A 21,666-nucleotide genomic window follows, 5' to 3' on the forward strand; every position below is an offset into this window, starting at 1 on the left:
GCGTGACCTCATTTCATCTGTCCCAATACATACTATTATTGTCCCTTCACGGAGGGGCAAATAGAAGGGATGCAGTACTTGCCCGAGGTCATGTGGCAGAGCTGGAAATCGAACCAGGGTCAGGCAGATTTCAGAGCCTGTGTTATGAAATGTCATCCTATGGCATCTTCCACGTTCATATTTCTCTAGATAGACTTGACCGTCCTCTAAAATTTCCACGGAGTCTTGTGGGAACGGCAGTTCTTGTTTTTTTTAGAAATTAGAAGGCTGGAATCCAGGGAGGGCTGTTGTTCATCCTTAGGTAAGATGGGCCCACGTGGTCATGGTGTCCCGAGTTTGAAGGGCAGGGACAGACAGCCAAGGCCCTTCTCAGCAAACCTCCCCTGTACCTTAGTAGCACAGCTCTTGAAATGGAGAAAGAAACCTCAGGGCTTACCTGACGCTCCGTCTGGGAAACGAGAACCACCTTTGAGTCAGCACAGACAGACACATGTGTTGTTATATTTTAATCAGAATCAGACATTAAGTGGCATAAAACATCCATCTCTTCGCTCTTCCCAACCTCATGAGCTTAAGACTCAAATACAATGCAATTCTCCGTTTTAAGAATCATTCTGACCGGCTCCCCAGTCCCAAAGGAGGTTACAAAGTGACGGCGTAGAAAAAGTTAAGGTCGAGGTGTCTTAGTGTCGCGGCTGACGACTGACCGTTTGTCAACCGCGGGCTCCTGTCCCATCCTGAGAGCTGCTGAGCTTAGCTCGACGCCGACCAAGTGGTTGGTCAGTGGTCAGTTCCCTGGGCGACCGTCCCTGCAGGTGAGCCAAGCTCTGGGACACACACTAGGCACTTTCAGTGGGGGGTGGTTACCTTTCCCGGGTTGGGTACACAACCGTCGGGCCCTGCAAAGCGAGACAAAGGATGCGCACCCAGGGCGCTCCGTGGCTCCGCACCCCTGGGGTTAGGCGCTGGGGTTTCGGGGCATCTGAGCCTCTGGGACAGGTGTGCGGGGAGCCGCCGGCTGGGCGGCCGCTGCCTGCGCCCTGGGCCCGTGTCCCGGGCGCGCGAGGGGCACCCCGGGGTGCGCGGCCGTCGGGGGGCGCGGGGGCCCTAGTCGGCCTCGTCCACGTCCTCTCCCGCCGTGGCCGCCTCGAGGGCCGCCAGCGCCTCGGCCACCGCCGCGTCCTCGGGCGCGTCCTCCCCGCCGCCTCCGGACCCCGCGGCCGGGGCCCCCGGAGCCGCCCCCGGAGCCGCCCCCGGAGCGGCGCCCGCATCCCGCAGGTAGAGCCTGAGGACGTCCGTGGCCACGGGCTCGTCCGCCGCGTCCCAGCCGGTCTCGGGGGCCGAGGGCGTGCGGAGGCCGCGCCCCCCGGCCGGTGGGTGCCCCCGCCCCGCGCCCCCGGGGCGCACCGCGCAGCCCTGCGGGGCCGGGTAGTCCGGGGGCGGCAGCCGCGGCGCGGGCTCGGGCTCCTCCGCCGCAGGCCCCTCGGCCCTGGGGTCCGCGTCGCCCGCGACCTGGGGCTCCGGCGAGGCCCGCGACGCGCTGCGCTGTTTCCGGGGCCCGCGCTGCGGGGCGGGGGCCGGGGCCGGGGCCGAGGCGGGGCCGACGCCGTTGAGGGCGCTGCCCGCCCCCGGGGCCTCGGCCCGCAGCGCCTCCTTGTGCACCGGCGCGTCGCCGCCCTGCTTGCCTTGCGCCTTGGCCTTGCCGGGGGCCCCGTCGTCCGCCTTGCAGCTGTTCACCTCGTTGACGTAGCCGGGGGAGGCCACTTGCACCGGATCAAAGAGATAGCTGGGGGTGACAGGAGGGAGGGCCAGGTTAACCTCTCCCTGACTCCATGCACTGAAGCCCTTGCCAACGACTGGCTGCCATCGCCAAGCCTTCCCACTCCGGCCCTGCTCCCTTCTACGGCTCCCGTCCATTTCTGCGATCATTCGTGGAGCCTCTGTGCGTGGCTAAACCAACTGTAGTTGGTGTAAACGGGTTTTGAACCAAATGTGCGACAACAAGGGCCAAAGTGGCCAAGCGCTGATAGCCTCTCCCCTTAATGGAGCATTATGCAGTCGTTGGAACGACAAATACCAAGTCTGGACTAACAGGAACGATACTTATTATTATTATTATTATTATTATTATTATTATCATCATCTTTAGGAACCATACTTATAATTCATGTTTATTCTAATGTTTTTTGAATAATGCCTACCATCACATTGCATTTACAACGGCATAAAACTTACACACACGCACACATGAATGAATGGATGTAGGTATATAGCTATAAATGTAGAACTAGAAATATTAAAAAGTGTTATTTGTGAAGGAAGCAGATTAGTTAATTTCCCCCCTCCCCCTTTATTCTGCATAAAATTCTATTGAGGTGATCCAAATTATTCTGAAATAGAATCTGGACAAAATTAAAAACACATATGTGACTGGGGTGAATTCTTTTCAGGGACGCCGTGTCAGGCACCATCTCTGAAACCCAAGCTTCTCTTTGCACTGGAGCTCCCTGGGGAATTGTAAATTCAACCTAAACCAAATTCAGGCTCCGAGTGTGATGTTGTTTCCAGCACGCTCTGAGCGGTGGGCAAAACCGGGTTTAAAAATCCAGGCCACATGTCCTCTTACATGATATCAAAGCAGTTCCTAACTCATAATTTCTTGGCAAGGCTGGTCATGCCCCAAGCTGGATAAATGCACTAAATCCACGCAGGGTCTTTACAAGGGCCTCCACGGTAACCACAGATCCCTCCGCTCAGAGGTCATGGTTGCAACTTTACCTTTGTATCATTTTACAGCATCTGCACCCCATCTGGATTATTTTTTGTTACCGTCTGGAAAAGAAAGTTAAAAAGGAGAGAACATAGTGAATAGGAATTACGTTTGCTTTTTCCTTTCTAGATATTCCAAGTGCGTTGAGTCACAGTGTTTGGCAAAAGGATACCACGTGCGTCAGGGAGGCCACGGTTCCTGGGGACATCTTCATTGACCCAGCATCGCCCATTCAGAGTTCTCAAGCATCTACTGACACTGGCCTCTGTGCCAGGCCCTTCCGCCCATCCTGGGGGTTCCACGTGGCACCTCCACTTGGCAAAGGAGGAAATGCAGGCTGAAGAATGCCAGGGAGAGAAAGGCGAGATCGAGAAACATCCAGGCCACTTTCTATCTCACTGCCTTGTGCGGGGGGCCTGGGGAACCGACTCGGGCGCCGCCACTGTGCCGCAGCGGGGAGGTGACGGGGAAGAGCGGATTCCTTACCCTCACCAGTCCTTAGCTCCTCAAGCATTTAGGGACCTCTGGGTAAGGTGGCTGCCCTGCGTGTTCCACTACAGACACCCAGGAGGTTACAGCTGCGGTCATCATCCAAGCTTACTGGGACTAAGCTGCACCTGCTCTGCCTCTCCCGCGACTGGGCCAGCCCTGGCCTCAGTCCAAGGGCTCCACTCTCTCTCGCAGCCCGAGGAGGTGCCCCGGGGGGCCTCCTGGCAGCAGGTGGGCTCGGCTCTGGGCCACTTTTATCTCCCACCTGTGCCTTTCCAGGCTTTGAGTTTCCAGATGCTTGCCCCCTGACTAAAATCTTCCCTCCGTGTAGAACCCACCGAGTTGTTCTGATCTCCCCATGAAGATCCTAAAAATGGGCGTAGAAGAGTCTCTAAATCAGTTCCCTTGTCTGGTTTCTACAACTTTTAAAAAAGCCGAGCCAATAACAGAATCTACAGCCCCGGTCTCTGGAAGATGGGAACCCGAGGAAGAGGCAGAGGGCATTTGTCGTTGGCTGTGTGGCTGCCCCCGCGGCCCCTCGTCTGTCTTCTTCCACCTGAATTCCCAGGGCACTGCTTCACGGCCACTTCATGAGGCTTTACCCACATGGAAAATGACCAGCGCTCTCTTCTTTCTTTTAAAGTTTACTTATTTTTTTCTTTAGTCATCCCTACATCCAATGTGGGGCTTGAACTCACAACCACAAGATCAAGAGTTGAGCGCTCTTCTGAGTGAGTCAGCCAGGCACCCCAATGATGGGCAGGTTATGGGACCTAGGTAATCCACAAAGAACCTGGAAAACAGCCCCCAAAAGATATCCCCATCCTAATCTCTGGAACTTGTCACTGTTCCTTCTTATGACAATCAATCAATCAATCAATCAATCAATGTCTTTGTAGGTGTGATCATAGGTTGGAGATGGGGAGATTTTACTTGGATTATATGGTTTGGGGCCCAGCTGTACGACTCTGGGCCTCAGCTATTTTTCCACCTGTAAACGGGGATAGTGCTATGTCTATCAGATGCCATCATCCGGGATTATGCGAGTTAACATCCACAAGAAGCATATACTTTAGGGCTCAGACCTGTTTGGACACAGCATGTTAAAAAAACAAAAAAAGAGGATGGAGGCCTTGCACCTAAGAAAGATACAAGTTAGTTGCCACAACACACACATGAACAAAAGCCTTCACAATACCAAGTAATCGTTGTTTTCTGGCATAAGGGCCAAATGGTGTATTTCTATCAACTGTGGCACCAAGTGAAAGATATAAGCCCCAAGTGCCACAGAAGTTCCTCAGAGGGAGAGATCATTGGGAACTTAGCCAGTGGTTTGTGTGTCCAACCATTTCCTTCTTCAAAGCACTCTCAATTAAATGACCCCGTTTCCAGAGCCCGGGATTTTGTTCCCAGCCTCTGCTCCCATTTATGCCTATTTTCTGCTAATAATTCACAAATCAGCTGGACAAACAGGATAGATAAATACTGCATGCTCCTCCTCACCCCCATCAGCCCCTGTCTTCCCCTCCCCTCCTCCCCTCCTCCTGCTCTAAAACCATGCCCCTTGGCCTGCTTGCGGTACTTTTATTTATCTTGGACTCTATTTAAAAACACAGTCGGGAGGATTGGTGGCAAAGGCAAAAAAAAAAAAAAAAAAAAAAAAAGTCAAAGAAAAGGAAAAACCTGGCTTTGAGGTTTTTGAGAGAGGGCAGATTGTGGGTCGTCACCACATAATTGAAGCCACCCTGAAATATGACCCATTGTAAAATATCTGGTGGGTCAGTCTTAGGATGGGGAGTCCAAGAGGTGTGGGAGGGGAAGGTTTGCAGGAAGGAAGAGAGAGGAAAGAAGGGGGGAGGTGAGGAAGGGGCCTGCAGCCCCACTTTGGGTTCCCAGGTCCCAGAGGTGGACCATTGTCGACCGACAGTGGGGAACCCTGGCTGGGCTGCAGGCCCCCACCCTCTCCTGCCCTGGCCAGGGGCCCCCAAATGCAGTGACTGCTGAGATTTCACAGGCCAGCTGGAGAGCCACCACTTCCCCGTTTCCTACAGAATTTACAAGTCACCTGTGGCTTTCAGCTCCCCACCTCCTCCCCCAGGAAAAGCAGAGGATCCATAGTTTTCTTCAAAGCCATGAGATGTGAAGGATGTTTCAGGCTCCTGTTTCTGGCTTGGCTCCCCCCCCCACCCCTTCCCCCCCACCACGTTGCCTGGGTTTCCTCCAGGTGGGGTCCCCTACCTGAGGGCCATGCTCCGGGCCTCTCCTCCTGGGCAGAGGCCCTGCCTTCTCGCAAAGCCCTGGGTTTTCCCTCCCCGGCGGTGGCATTCCTTCCCTCACTGAGGCAACTCCTGGGTCCCGGGCTGTGTGACCATGACAAAAAGGGTGGGGACTAATGTATTTACACTAGAGGCCTGCTGCCCGCATCCACAGTTTCCTTCCTTATATGAAGAGCCCTCATGGCACATCCAATCTCTCTCCACATGTCACTGCCACGTCCACGTCTTGCTCTGAGCCGCCGAGCTCTCCCATTTCCAGGAGGGGAAGGGACTCTTCTGTGGCTGGTGTGACACAGGGGAATGGGGGGCCGGTGGGGGAAGGCGGAAGGCTTGCTCGTTTGAAATTGAGACTTGGCTTCAACATGGGCTGTCCACCTGCTATCTCTCTGTGCCCCCGACCGCCCCCCCAACTTTGACAAGGGCTAGCTTGAAGGCCAGCTCTCAGTTGTCAGGTGCCTTTTATTACGTAGCAGAATCAAAATCTGCTTTCTCTTTGGAGTCTGAAAAAGCAACAGAGAAGCAAAGGGCAAATCCTTTGCAACCACCGGCTGGTTTACACAGGGGAAAAGCAAACACCATTAGGATGGTAGGTCCATCCACCCCCGGCGCCCGCCCACTTCTGCGTTGGGGGGTGGCCCTGCCCTGAGATCAGTGTTGAAGTTAAACAGTCCTGTGTTTGAGGATGGACACGCTGACGCTCTGTCAGTTACTAGTCTAGTCTTCTTGCTAGAAAGTCCTGTTCCACAAGGGGGGGTCGTGGTGGCAGTGAGGGGAGGCCAGAAGATCACAGGAGTTTTCAAACCAGGCAGAGACACTGAATATTCATCAGGAAGTCCAGAGGTAATAGAAAAAATCTCCATCCGGTTGCCAAGGGCTGCCTTTGAATAGTGACAGTCTGAGAGAGTGACAGGGGCAGGTCAAAGGACACAGGAACCAGATGGCAAAGGTTCTACTGGCCAAGTTTGGAACAACTGGAGCATCAAAATAAATACGACTGGCATAAAGGATTGTAACCTGCTGCATAAAACGAGGACCTATGAATCTATGCTGATCGAAATTTAAATGTCTACCTTATAAGCAGAAAGCCAGTTAACACACACACACACACACACACACACAAGGGATAATGGGACTAGAAAAATCACCATCATAACAGTAACTGATTCCAGCAAAAGGCATCAGTGGATGCTGAGACTAATGGGCAAGAGTCTGGGAAGAACAGGATGGTTAGTCTGCAAGCATCTCCCCGCCACATGAGTAAGGGTAAAACTGGATCTGGGCAGTGGAGAAATAGGCACACAGCACCTGCATCCGATAACACTGCCTGCAATCATCGAGACTAACCAGCTTCAGGTGCCCCGGATGGGTTATGCTGAGAATTCAGCATCACGTTTCTGGTCTTCCTGGCAAAAGAACGTAAGCTGGGTGGGAGTGTGAAGTGACATCTGTCACCCCACATGGAGGGATGTTCTGCAAAACAGCTGGCCTGTACTCTTGAAAAAAAGTGCTAGTCGGAAAAATAAAGACAGACTGAGGAGCTGTTCCAGAATTGAAGAAGACAGGATGTACGATGGCCAGATGACACGCATAAGTTTTTGGCTAAAAGGTCATCATCGATACAACTGCTGGTCTGAGTAAGGCCTATTGATTAGGTAACATTATCAAGTCAGTGTTAATTTCCTGATTTTGATCAATGCACTGGGGTATGTAAGAGAACAGCCTTGTTTTTAGGAAATACCCAGGGACGTATTAAGGAGGAAGGGGCATGGTATCTGTGATTCATGAAAATGATTCAGCAAAAAAAAAATTGCATGAGTGAGCATATCAAGAAAGAGAAGGATAAAGCAAATGTGGTAAACGGTAACTTCTGGGAGCTGTGCGTGGAGCATATATGAAGATTCTTCGTACCTTTCTGAGAACTACTTTTCATTAACCTGATGTAATGTCAAATGAAAAATTAAAAGAAAAAAAACAGGAAATTAAAAAAAAAAGCGCCAATCTAACATCAGTTCTTGTTCTCTTTATCCCTAGAGTAGGACCTAACACCTATGGGAAGTCACGGATATTAAGATATCCTCCCCCCCCCCCCAAAAAAAGATATTCCTATAAAGAAGCACAGGGAAAAAGGCTTTGGAAAAGAGCTCACCAAAAGCCCACCATTTTTTTTTTTTCTGGATTTAGTTATTCTGAGTACGTCCTGAAGACCTTTCCTCAAGAGCCAGTCCTAGGCACTGGGACTCTGAAGGCAAAGAAGGTATGGTTCCTGTCCTCAGCTGCCTCCTCTCCTAGGGGGACTTCCAGGCTAGTGCTTCGGTATCCTCAGCTGTCTGCCTCCCCTTCCACTCCCAAGCTCCTCGCAGGCAGCGCCCAACACCGGGCAGCGTCCGGCAGGGCCCTTTGTGCTTGGTATTCAAACAAAGGAATGACTGGTGAGTGATGGCTGTGAGTGAATAAAGGATGCGCAGGAGATTTTCTAAGTTATCCCAACAGAGGGCCTGCCTCTTCACGTGATCACACTACCCAGTGGTCCAAGTCAAGGAGCCAAGAGCAGCTGCTGGGAGAGATGGGTGGGACTCCGTTCTTCCCTCCCGGCTTGGGAAACAGCAAAACCTCCCTTGGGCAGTTCCCAGGGTCAAGGGTGTTCTGCTTCCAGGGTTCTAGTCCATGAGCTGTCTGTAGAGGCAGCTGCTGGGAAGTGGTCTGAGTTTATCGAAGCTGGAATGTTTGAGAGACAGACAGAGAGAGAGAGAGACCAAATGAAACCCTTAAAATTTCAGCTCCGTTTTTGAAAAAACCAACTTGCCAGTGTTTGCAAAGCAGCGGGGATTCCACGTTTCACCTGGGCAGCAGGTGAAGTTGATGAATATTTAGTGAATCATGTCTGGGTACTGAGCTCCTGGGCTCGGGAGGAATGAATGAACGTAATTGCCAGGTGCTGAAGAAATTGCCAGGCGCTTTATAGGATAAGTAAGGGATGGCCTGCCCAACTTCAGTGGCTGTGCTGAATTCACAACGGGAAAGGGACAAGATAAATGCCTAGACTACTCAATCCATTTCCTCCTTTTGGACAGCCCTTGAAAACTCCTGGTGTGTTTCCTTTTCTCCTGAAGAGGCTGAGCTTGGGTGATTTTGGACAACCTGCAAGACTATGAGGGTCTTTATTATTGGCGCCATCACCTAGTATTTTATGCATTCTCAACAGCTGGTGGGTGGGGTGCCTGGGTGGCTCAGTCAGTTTAAGCATCTGGCTCTTGGTTTCGGCTCAGGTCATGATCTCAGGGTCATGAGAGCAAGCCCCACATCAGGCTCTGCTCTCAGCTGGAGTCTGCTTGAGATTCTTTTTCTCTCTTCTCCACCACCCAACCCCGCTTGCTCCCTCTTAAATAAATAAATAAATAAATAAATAAATAAATAAATAAATAAATAAATAAAATATAATCTTTGATAGTTGATGTGCTATGATATATGTGTCACCCAGAGCTGGGTCTGATGGGATATTTATGTGCAGAGATGTGTTTGTAGGTTTTTTCCTTCAGAAAGGGGTTCTCGGTCAGATATGTTTGGGAACAGCAGAGATTAAAGACGAACACATTTGTGGTTACGAAAAAGAACTATTTCATCTTGTTTATCTCAGTGTTTCCCAAAGTTATTTGACCACAGAGCTTTTTTTTTTCCCCTATAAAAGACTTATTAACAACCAACAAAAACTTGTGTTTTGTGAAACATTTTGGGAAGAATGACTGTTGAAGTGACAATCCTAGCTATCAGGGTGTGTTCTGTGACACTGAAAGTGTTATATGGTGTCTGGGGGAACCCAGGCAGAGAGAGTCCCATGGTAGCAACAGCTCCATTGCCTGCCCCACAAATGTGGGAAACTCTGTGATCTCTTGATGCCTCAGTTTCTTTATCTGCAAAAGGAGTCTTTGATGTCAAAGCTCTCATCCAAATCTGATGACCTAAGAGGTGAATTGGTGACGAAAAGGGGACTTCCTTCATGACCCCCTTTTCAATTTGGTTTACACCTGGTTAACTCTTTGAATACTGAGGCAAGGCGGCCACCTATAGGACGCTGGCACAGGCCAGGTTTCTCTCAATGGTTTGTGAACTACTTGATGGCTACACCACTGAGGTGTATTTGGGTCTCAACTCCACACTTGCCCCAGCCCGAGATCCCTACTGAATGCACAAAGCTTCTCCTCGTCCTCTCATCAGGCCTTGGGTTCTCCAGCTCTTTCCCTCATGTGTGTGGCTCTTTCTTGGCGGTCTCCTCAGCCTCTCTCCAGAGAGTACTGGGGGAGAGAGAGTAACAGCAAAGCCCCTGGGAGGGGTGAGGACTCGGGTCCTGGGGACCCTGTGAGGCTGGAGGAGGTGCGCTGCTGGATTCCCTTGTCCACTGGAGTGGGTGATGGGGAGGCGTGGGCTACCGGCCAGGAGGTCAAGTTCTCAGGAGCCAAGGAATCGGTCTCTGGGGATGAAATGGCAGGGCTGAAATAGGTGCTTCTCGATGAAAGGCTGCCCTGGGCTCACTCAAATCATAATATTTAAAAGGGCTGCCTCCCTGGCCTCTCCCCAGGCTGTCCTTGCTGGTATGTTCACCCGAGGAGGGTGTCTACGCTGGTCCTGGGGTGCTTCCATTGCAGGAACCTGCAGAACAAGCCAGGTCCTGGTCCCAACACTTTACTGCGGCTGGGGTCACAGGATCCTTGGTGTCTGGGTTAAATGTGGAAAGACAAGACTTTTACAACAGTTAGAATGTCACTCCATTTTTCTCTTCTTGTGGACCATATGCTGGCATGTTGTAATCTTTCTGAAGGATCTTAAAAACTTTTCCATGGCCCCTTCTTCTATTCAAAAATCATTTTCTCTTTGCTGACGTGGTCTTCAGTCTGCTGTCCCTAAGCCAGATGTTTCGCGAATGGTCACAGTCATTACACAGTGTCTCCACTGATTCTTTGGCTCTTCAGTGAATCCCTGGTGTGCACCAGGCACTATACCAGGTTCTGGGGAAACAGAAGAATCCAGGTGCTCCCTGAGAGAACTTACAGTCTTGAATGTGTGTGGTGGTGGTGGTGGTGGTGGTGGTGGTGGTGTATATGTGTGGGGTGGGATGGGATTTATATAAACATTTGGGAAGATTCATCACACCACAATGGCATTTCAGCATAGTCAAGGGAGTAGTCTAGGGCCAGCATTGTGGGTTTCAATATTCCCTCCACCACCTTTTTTTTTTTTTTTTTTTTTCGTGATTGAACACAGTAAGTCCTTCATTTATGAAGAGGCTATGCAGGATTCAGGAGTGTGTCATTTCAGTTTCACGTACAATAGAAAAACTAAAAACTCAGCTTATAGGGAAAGAGATTTCCGGATCCTTTGGGACGAAGTGACATTTTGAAGCGAACTCACCCCAGTACCATACTAGATGAACACAGTGAAGTGTGAAAATGTGATAAATATTACTGTGATTAATAGCTCAGTTTATTAGCTGTTTTAATAAAGTACAGCTTTATAGTGAAAATAATGTACTAGAAGTAGCTTTGTGACCTCTACACAAATTTCTTAGCTTCTTCGAGCTTCAGCTGGCTAATCTGCAGAATGGGAAGGATAACTGTTCCAGCTTGTCAGGATCATTTTGAAAATTAAATGAGATAGAAGTTTGTAGGGTATTTACTATGGTGTCTGGCCTACTGCCGGTACTTATTAATACTTAATAAGCAGTTAACATTTGAGTGTTTCCTATGCATCGAGGACTGGTTTGGGAACTTTCACGTACTCATTCATTTTGACTTTACAACAATCCTGTAAAGTGAGTACCACTATTTTGTAGACAAGTAAATGGATGTAAGTTAGAAAGGGGCACAGTGGAGCTATTATTAATGCTGTTCTAATTTTCATTATTATTAACATTTCCTGGCGTCTGTCTTGGTAGGTTCTGTTGATTTCTGAGTCCACTGAATTACACAACAAACAGCAGTAGTTTTTGCAAAAGGGAGCCGGATCCTCTGAATTTGGGCTTTGATGGAGTTTTACAGGCGTGCTTGCTCTATGACCACCAGATGGCAGTACACGGCGGTTAGTTAATTGAACACTAACCAGAATATTTTGTGTTAGAAAAAGGCATATAGAAGTTCCAAGTCTGTTAGTAGCTTGGGGCCAGCCCTCTAGATAGCTCACCAGTACCCCCATCCTCCTGTTCCCTTGGTGGGAACTGTTTTAGGGAAAAAGTTTGAGTAGCTCTGCCTTTATTCTCTGGAATGTAAATTCCTAAGAGTAGGCTTCTGGTTGGGGCAGGTGCAATGTAATGAATTACTGAATAAAGGCTGGGGTGTGTGGGTGGATCCTAGGGGACACAGGAGCAGGGGGCACGGGGTCCACCTGGGTCTGGGTGGGGCCTGATAGCTTGAGTTTCTAACAAGCCCCAGCTAGTGCTGATGGAGCTTCCTGGGGACCACACTTTGACAACTGCTGCTTTACTGCTGTGAGGGTAGCAAGGCAGTCCAGGCATCTGAATTTTGGTTGGAAACTATTATCTGTCATCACTGATCCAATCCCGTCCCTAATTGGAGCAGTTTTCCAATCTTTAGAAAGATAGAGTCTAAGTTAGAAACTTAGAAGTTTCTAAAAACTGTTTTTCAGAATTTGCATTTCTTTTTTTATTTTTTTAAAAAGATTTTATTTATTCATGAGAGACACAGAGAGAGAGAGGCAGAGACTCTCAGAGGCAGAGGGAGAAGTAGGCTCCATGCAGGGAGCCCAATGTGGGACTCGATCCTGGGACCCTGGGATCATGCCCTGAGCCAAAGGCAGATGCTCAATCACTGAGCCACCCAGGCATCCCCAGAATTTGCTTTTAAACACTTTGTAAATTATATTTGTTGTTTTTATAATCCTTCTCTAGGAGGGTTGTAACAGTTGGAAAAGTTAAAATAACCTAATGTCTAGAAATATGGGATCAATTTGAAGAACTTAATATTTACTAACTGGGAAATAACTGGAACAAATCCATGACCCCGGGCTGATCCGCTGCCTGTCCGCTCTGAGATCTGCGCCTGCCTCCTCTTGCTGGCTCAGTTTCCCAGGGCAACGCAAGGCTGAGGAGCCCCTGCCCTCTGGATGTGGGTGAGCCCCCCCAATGGGAGGTGCTGGTGGAAGACCAGGGAAAAGATGGAAGAAGCCAGGGTATTTTCCCCTTTCTCTCTCTCTTTCTCTCTACTTGGGCAGTATCTGATCCATCCTGGCCGACCTCCTTCACAGCCCTTGAGGCAAACAGCTCTGAGCTCCATGGTTCCAGCTACTGCCCCAGCATCCGGTTCTGCATCTCTCCCTAAGGTGGAAATGTCTTCCTGCCTTGACCATATCAGTGTTGCCTCACCAGCTGGTTTCCTAGCTCTGCCAATATCTGCATAAGCCACTGACTCTAATCTCCCACTGTCTGAAAGGAGGGCTTCCTGTCTTTGACCAGATCTAGCCTAATAGCAACAGTATCCTGGTCAAAGGCTTTCTAGCTAACCTACTAAAGAATATATGGCAACAGTATTGGACTCTGCAAAAACTGGTATTCTCGGGCACCTGGGTGGCTCAGTGGTTGAGCATCTACCTTTGGCTCAGGTCGTGATCCCAGGGTCCTGAGATCCAGTCCCATATCAGGCTCCCTGTGGGGAGCCTGCTTCTCCCTCTGCCTCTCTCTCTCTCTCTCTCTCTGTGTGTCTCTCACGAATCAATAAATAAAATCTTAAAAAAAAAACCCCTGATATTCTCTAATGCACATGTTGTTGCTTGTTGCATGTCTGACACAGGGTGGGCACTGGGGACGTCAATGGTGGTTGGGGAAGGGACTTAAGCTCCTCCATCATCTCCATCAAGTTCTCTTTCCTTTCTCACCACAAATCAGTCTGTCTCCTGTACAATGTAATGTCCTTACAAGTCTCCTATCTTCCCCTCAAAGCTCTTAAACGCTGCCTATATCTATTTACAGGTATTCTTTTTATTTTATTTTATTTACAGGTATTCTAAAACTGCCACTGCAGATGCTATAGGGCCATAAAAACCTTCATACTATATTTAGTAATCTCATGAAAATACTCAACATCATTGATGAGTGTGGGTGACGGCGGTTAATAAATAAGCTTATAGATGCTCCTTATGGCTGGGAAAATAAGGAAGTTGTTCCCTATTATTAGTATAGGCATGGGGCATATTGATCCTTTTCCCCATTGTTACTATGGTGTCAGGAGGCTCGTTTTTAATATGCCCCTAAAAGCTTCAGTGAGGCTCCACATCAACAGCTTAATACAAATATCTAAAACTCCTAGCGTTGGTAATCCAGATATCCCCATGTGCTTATCAACATGCTTTTGAAATATATGTTGAAGAAGTCATGCAGATTTTCCCAGACAGCTCTGAGGAGAAAGTGACTGAGACCATATATACATCTCAACTGATCTTCATCAGTCACGTGGAATTAGATGTTTCCCCCCAATTCTGCTACTTGAGTAGAATCTTGTTTGCTGATGAGCCAAGAGAAGGTGCCATTGAAAACCAAACCAAGCATGCTGTTCATGGATAATCGCCATGGCACCAAGACTCAGACCCAACTGAAGATGCGGGGGGGTGGGGAGTGGTAAACCATGATCTTCTGAATGGCTTTCACTTTCCAAGAATTTGAACAAGTGCATTCTGGAGCATCCTCACACAATAGAGATATAGTTCATTTGAGAATATTTTAAAGACCTGAAGATGGTATGTTTTTATTTAACACGTGCAGTTCTCCTTTTCGTGTGTGATTAGTGGGCCCCCTTCTTCATACTCTTGACCAACTTGGTAACAGTATCATCTGACAAAACCCAACTCAGTTTGTTGGCTGATAGAGTGACTTTGGTTCAAGCCATATAGGAAGCTTGGCATCACCCACCCGTTAGCAGGTATCTGCTTAGAAACATAAGAAACATCCTTGGCATTAGCACATGACCACTTTCATTTTTCTGGCCACGTTACCAGAAGGATGGGTCAAAGAACATGTACAAAATCACATAGGGGGTCTAGGAGAAGAGGAGGAGGAACTTGAAAATCCAGTGCATCGAAGACGGTCCAGTGTTGTAATTATGGGAATGGGCTCTGGAGTCAAACTCTGGATTGGCCTCTTCAAAGCCGGTGATCTCCAGTGAGCCAGTGAGCCATTTACCTTCTGTTTTGCCAATCACCAGATGGGGAGCATAGTAACACGCAATCCTGCGGGGTTCCCAGTGAGATCACATGATTTAAACATGTGATAGGCCTGGCAGAGTGAATCTGGCAAGTAGGAGGGTCTTAAAAGTTGACTGCTCTCAAGTTCATGGTCATTGTCCCTGAGAATATTCTTGAACCATGGGTGCTATTTGTTTTTAGACACTGAATAGAAATAATTGATGTTCTGACCGAATCCTCCCTGGAACCGCATAGGAATCAGGGTGCATCTCCAACACACAGTACGCCTCCTGTTTGGTAAATAGCTTTCTTTATCTGGGAGTGGAGAGAAGTCTGGAAGAAACCTGAAGTATTTAGAAAAAGCTAAGTTCTGGAATGATGAGGAAGCCCCAAAGGAGGTGATGTGGATTGAAGTTTATACCACAGGGCCTTAAAAGGCTACAAATAATGATAGCTTTAAAAGTAAGAAGAGCTCAGAGCTAGAGGCTTGGAGTCAACGAGTTCTGGGTAAGTCCCAGTATCCTAGAGTGCCCAAACCATAGAGAATCTTCGAGAACATTCCACTCCATAACTTCATTTTATAAACGTGCTCAGGACTCGAGGCTGGAAGCATGAACTGCTCAGGGAACAACAACAACAAAAAAAACCCAGATGGTCTCACACTTCAGATGACCACTACATATGCAGAATCGGATCCCCAGTGTTTCTCTGAAGTATAGGAAAAACAGTTTGTGCACTTGAAAAGACTGAACATGATTCTAAGGCTTTAGTTACTCCTCATCACACAACTGGGGGCAACACACTCTGCTAGTTATCAGGACACAAAGAGACAGAAGAAAGGGCTCGCCACCCACTCATGCAACATACATTCTCTGAGCACATGTTACGTGCCAAGGACTGAATTCGATTCTAGGGATCCAGCAAGAGTTTACAGTCTAGCAAGGGAAAAATGTATAAACAACTACGAGCTGATGACTAGTCTAGTGTTAACATGATTGCAATGCGTCACCTACACTGGAGGCGGGTTGGGGGATGGGGCAACTGGGTGATGGGCATTATGGAGGGCAAGTGATGTAATGAACACTGGGTGTTATATAAGGCTGATGAATCAATGACCTCTACCTCTGAAACTAATAATATACTATATGCTAATTAATTGAATTTAAATTTAAAAAAGAAAAAAAAAAGATGCGTCACCCAGTGTTACATAAGGAGCTCCTGAGTAATCTTGGGAAGATTAAGAAGGCTTGTGGGCAAAGGTGAGCAGATAATAGTGCTGGTGGAGTTCTGAACCACATTCCAGGGGGAATGCAACATGAAGGCAGAAATGCTACCTCTTACACGGTCTCTCTTAGCGCCACCCTTCTTTTCTCCATGTCCACTGCCACTGCCCCGTCCCACGACATCATCCTCCCGTCACCTGCATCCACCTGATACCTTTGCCACACGGAAGTCATGTGATCTTTTCAGGACACAAATCTGAATCATAGCACTCTCCCTGCCTATAAAACTTTTCAAAGGTGCCCAATGCCCTCAGGATATTTAATAACATATAATAATGATGATGATGATGATGATGATGATAAAAGTATCAAACTCACACAAAGCTTCCTAGGTACCTGGTGTTAATCTACTTGCTTTATGAGTCTAATTGATCCCTGTTATTTGTGGATTCCATCTTTGTTTTAATTCATCTAACTTGCTAAAATGTATTTGCAATCCCCAAATAAATACTCACTGTGCTTCTGCAGCCACAGTGGCAGTGGGCCGAGTGGCAAAAAATTTGAGTCATCTGATGTGTGTGTTTCTAGCTAAGCTCACACAAGGCAACGTTCCGCCATCTTGTTTCAGTTCCTCATACTGTAAATCTTTCAGTGTGAAGACTTGGTTGGGTCATGCTCATCTCACATGTCCTACAATTGTATCCTGAAACAACACAAGTAAAAAGGAAACAACGAAATTCTACTCAAACCTGAACGAAGCCTGAAAGACAGACTTTGGGGATTGCTTGGTTTACTGGTTTTAATGTTTCTGGTAATAAAAACTGTAGTGAAAGACCAAGTAATAGAAGATGAAATGGAAAATGGGAAGAATAGACTTTTTCCCCAAGACATAAAGAAGAGAAGAAAATTGCTTACCTGTTGTGGAGATTGTCCATTAGGTCTCTCTCGAAGTTTAACTTCTCTTCCTGCAACAACAAAAAAGTTGCAAGATGAATCTGCAAGTTGCCTCCTGTTCACAGCCAAGTTGCCTCTTGAAACTGACAGCAGACAGCATGTCCCGAGGGGGTGCTAAGCACTGATGTAGGGGAATGGAGTTCCAGGCCCAGGAAGACCAGTGCCTTAAAACTTGCCAGGCCCAAGTCTGCAGCCTAGGTGCTGACAATCAGCAATAAACTAACAATCCACCCAAACTTCAGTGTTTTCCTCTGTAAAGTAAGGTTGTAGTGAGATTTAAATGGCACAACATGCAAGCAGTCTATCATGTGCTGTGCATGCTGGACTCATTCAATTACCAAAAGCCACTGTTGTTATTTACTACTGTTGATAAACATCACACGACAACACAACTCTTCTCTGATGGGTGACGTTTCAACTAAATAGAAAAAAATTCAAGGAATTTGCTTCCTGGAGGCATATCAGTCAGAGTTTCAATGAATACATGTACAATATTTTAATAAAATACATAATTTAGAAAATAGCTTTGCTCTGTGAAAATAATGATGCATGAGATTTGAGGAAGTAAAGCTAACGTTCAGATTTTTACCAACTACTCTGTGATTATTAGAATCTGAAATCTGAGAAAAACAGTGGCAGATAGAAACATAATGATGGTCAGATGTGGTGGGAGGGCCTTTCGGGTAGAGGAAACATGACAAAGAAGAGACAGGAAGGGATGGAGTATTATTTAGTGAACAAATAACTAAATTCCTACTGTGTGCCAGGCACCAGGAAACTGCAGTGAATGGGAGACCATGCTGTGTGCCTTATGAAATAACAGTCCTATGTGCAAAAGAGGGAATATTCCAGATTGCTTGGTGTTTAAAGAACTTGGAACTTGCCATGTGGTTGGTAGACTTGCCATGTGCCAAGTACCTTGTAGGAAACCCACTGGATGTGGCAATTTGGAGTTACAGATAAGAACCTATTTAAGAGTAGGGAATGAGGGAGCACGTACGTGGCTCAGTCGGTTAAGCATCTGCCTTCAGCTCAGGTCATGATTCCAGGGTCCTGGGATCAAGCCCCACATCAGGCTCCCTGCTCAGCCAGAGTCTGTTTCTTCCTCTCCCTTTGCCCCTCCCCTACTCGCACACATGCACACGTGCACATGTGCGTGCACACTTTCTCAAACAAATAAAGAAAAATCTAAAAAAAAAAAGTGAGGAATCCAACTTGAAGAGGGAGCATTTAAACTGAGTAAACTGAGATGCACAAAATGAGGTGGAGCCAGCCATGCACTCAGTAAGCCATCCCTTTAACAAGCCATCCCTTTGTTAAGAAGCCTCAAGTGATGGGCCATCTGGGGGGCTCAGTGGCATGATCCCACATCTGGGGATCGAGTCCTGCATCAGGCTCCCTGCAAGGAGCCTGCTTCTCCCTCTGCCTATGTCTCTGCCTCTCTCTGTGTCTCTCATGAATAAATAAATAAAACCTTAAAAGAAAAAAGAAAAGAAGCTGTAAGTGGTTCTGCATTGCCTACCAAGTCTTTAACATTCTCAGCTCAGCATCCAGGGCCTTCCACAATATGACACCAGTGGCTCTGTCAGATTATCTCTGGAACTTCTCTAGCTAATCCTATTTCCAGTCCATCTGGATTTTTTGCTCTTTTCTAAACACGCTTATATTTTCCTATTTCTGTGCCTTCGTACATATTATTTTTCCCAGTCAGTATGCCTCCGTGCCCATTGATATTTTGCAAAATTATTTTTTTTAAAAAAGATTTCATTCATTTATTCATGAGAGACACAGAGAGAGAGAGAGAGAGAAAGGCAAAGACACAGGCAGAAGAAGAAGCAGGCTCTATGCAGGGAGCCCGATGTGGGACTCGATCCCAGGACCCCAGGATCATACCCTGGGCTGAAGGCAGGCGCTAAACCACTGAGCCACCCGGGGATCCCCTATTTTGCAAAATTCTGATCCTTCAAGCCTATTGCCCATATCACCTCCCCCATAAAGTTTTTTTTTTTTTTTTTTAAATCCATTAAACGTAATCACTCCATTCTTTTCTATAGAATCCTTAACTTCTTGTATGGTTCTGATGACTTTTTGCCTTGCATTATAGTGATTCACTTATATAATGTTCCCTCTGTTAGACAGTAAACTTTTAATAGGGAGGGGTCATGGCTTCATCATTTTATCCACATGTGGTGTCCTCTGACACAGTGACATGCATATAGATGGTACATGGCATATCTTTTAGAAATGTGTTATAAATATCATTGAAAATGTTAAGGTGCTTAATACCAATGTATTATAAAATAATAGTGTACATATTTAGCCAAATCTAAGATGCATAAGTATTCAATTGCCTTTTAATACTTTTTTAAAAAGATTGATTTATTTATTTGAGAGAGAGCAAGCAGGGGGCAGGAAAGGAGAGAGAATCCTGAGGCAGACTCCCTACTGAGCAAGGAACCCAATGTGGGGCTCCATCCCAGGACCATGACACCATGACTTGAGCCAAAATCAAGAGTTAGCTGCTTTACTGACTGAGCCACCCAGGAGCCCTTGCCTTTTAACACTTCTAAAACTGAAACACGTCTTACAATCACTGGAACATCATAGTTAAGTTGGTGACATTATTTTCTAGTTTTGTGATGTATATAAGTACATGTTATAACCTCTGACATCTAATATTCAATGAAATACGGTATTTTAATTCTATACTATTGTTTGTCATCTCAGGAGCATGTTATGCATACACTTTACTAAATATATCCTATGTTAAATGAGTGTCTGTCTTGGACCCAATTATATGAATGTTATATGAGTGTAAGACATGGCCCATTTACCAAGAATTTCTAAGATGAAAACTAACACTATCCAGAGATGCAGTAAGGATTTTACCACCTGTAAGCACTATATAAAGACTATGTATCAAAACAAAAATAATAACCACAAATAAGACACTTCAAAGAAATTCTATTTTTCCCCCAGGAAAGAGTTTTTGAAATAAATTCTTTCAAAAGAAAGTTTTTGTGCATCTGCTTTGCTGGCGCCTTAGGTACATGACTAATTTATTTGTTGGGCAAGATAGCATTGGCATTACATTGGGTTGTACATGGTGAGGACCCAGTGATTAGTAAAGCCAATCAGTTCTAGCCAATCATGGAAGTTTAGGAGAAGTAGCAGTCCCAGTGTAGATGAGATGCCAGGAAGGCTTTATGGAAAAATAGGGACATGAGAGGTGTTAGACATTAGCAGAGACAGTTTCAGTAAAAGGAAAAGGCTACAGAAGAATATGACTTGTACAAAAGACAATGGAGAGGCCCATGCTGTGGAATGGCATGTGCGATGGAAATGGCATGTGCGATGATGTTACTGGGGCTCTTGAAAGTAGGCACAGAGGACCACATGTGACGTGATGGGTGATGGGAGTAGGTTCTCAAGCAGCAAATGGCAGGATGGTAGCAATATATCAGAAAGCCCCACCTGCTAGCAGCAAACAGGGGAAATAACAAGAGTCGTGTACAGAGAGACTTGCTAAGAGTTGATCCTTAGAATTAAGTGATGAGATGAAGAAGCCTGGTGTGTGGTGGTATCAAAGAGAAATCCAAAGGAAAGAGCAAATTTGGAAAACATTTTTTTTCAAGCTTTCCTTGGTTTTTGAGTTAAGCATTGATTTCTACCATCCCTGGTTTCTCTTAGCACTTTGGCTTATACACTTATTATATATAGTGCCTTGGGAAAGTTGTGTTGCCCCACTACCTGTTTTCTTATGCGTAAAATAACAATTATGGTAGTACATTTTTCAGACAGTAGTTGGGGTTAAGTGAACACAGTAGAATATTGAGCACAGTGGTTTGTGCAAACTATAATCTTAACGTTAGCTCTGATTTGTCATTCATTGTCACTGTCACTATCACCCTCATTACCACCACTACTACCACCACCATCGTCATCATCTACCAGTCACTTTCTGTTTTTCTACCCAACACTCACTGGAAGTTCTTTGAGTCTAATGATCACATCTCATCTTTGCTTCTTCAAAAAAGAATACAAAGTAGGACTTTCACAAATATGTACTGGGTTTTGTGAAAAGTAAACAGCCAGATCTCCATGAAATAAGAAAGTAGTGTGACAAAAGAAGGAATTCTTGAAATTATCCCTATACTTGGAGGCTGACAAGTGGGGAAAATGGTGGTTTCACAAATAGGGCAAGTGGAAGGAGAACCACGTGCAGTATTTGAGAGAGCCTGAGTTCGGCATTTACCGTCCTGTGTTGAAGTGACGGGTGGGGAGATGGTAAGAGAAAGGTGCAGACTGAACAAATGCAGCCAGCCACCTTCCATTACAAAATAAGAAGAGGCATCCATATGCTTACAGAGAGAGCAAGAGTCAATAAAAACAGAAGGCCCATGGATGTGAAGTCAGCAAGTCAGCAGTGTAGAAAGCCAAGAACCAGCCCAATTTAGCAGAATCCTTAATGGCTTTAGGACACTAGGGACAAAGAGGGGAGGGCTAGAATCAGGATGATTTGGAAGGTGTTTAAGAAGCAGGTTCCTAAATCTCTTTCTGCACACTCAGCTTTTGGGGTAGTTTCCACTCTCTATCTCATCTGAAGAAGGTAAGTTAAGTTTCTGGAAAGGGTAAAAGCAGGGTTTCTGTACTAGGAACATAGTAGAGAACATATAGCAGAGGGTGGGGGATCTGAATGCAAAACAGGATTAAGTGAATGTGTGCACATGGAGTGCTGAGAGCCTCAGCCTGCTTCTCTCCTTGGCTCTGGGAA

General features: G+C 46.7%; 1 protein-coding gene across 10 annotated transcripts in view; it reads right to left on the bottom strand.

The window, feature by feature from the left end:
• Positions 1–491: 491 nt before the first annotated feature.
• Positions 492–21,666, bottom strand: part of PGCKA1 (PDCD10 and GCKIII kinases associated 1) — an 85,840-nt gene continuing 64,665 nt past the window's right edge. For 4 of the 10 annotated variants that reach the window (XM_077879778.1, XM_077879722.1, XM_077879768.1 and 1 more), the window contains exons 2-4: positions 16,854–16,903; positions 2,779–2,832; positions 492–1,786 (exon numbers count right to left, since the gene is read on the bottom strand). In XM_077879778.1, the coding sequence (XP_077735904.1) occupies positions 1,108–1,786; positions 2,779–2,810 (711 nt within the window). In that variant the 5' untranslated portion in view covers positions 2,811–2,832; positions 16,854–16,903 and the 3' untranslated portion in view covers positions 492–1,107. Of the gene's footprint in view, positions 1,787–2,778; positions 2,833–5,497; positions 5,620–16,453; positions 16,642–16,853; positions 16,904–21,666 lie in introns of all 10 variants that reach the window. The other 6 variants (XM_077879714.1, XM_077879739.1, XM_077879732.1 and 3 more) reach the window with 3 other exon arrangements.

This window comes from Canis aureus, chromosome 2, assembly GCF_053574225.1.
Source record: "Canis aureus isolate CA01 chromosome 2, VMU_Caureus_v.1.0, whole genome shotgun sequence".
NCBI lineage: Eukaryota > Metazoa > Chordata > Mammalia > Carnivora > Canidae > Canis > Canis aureus.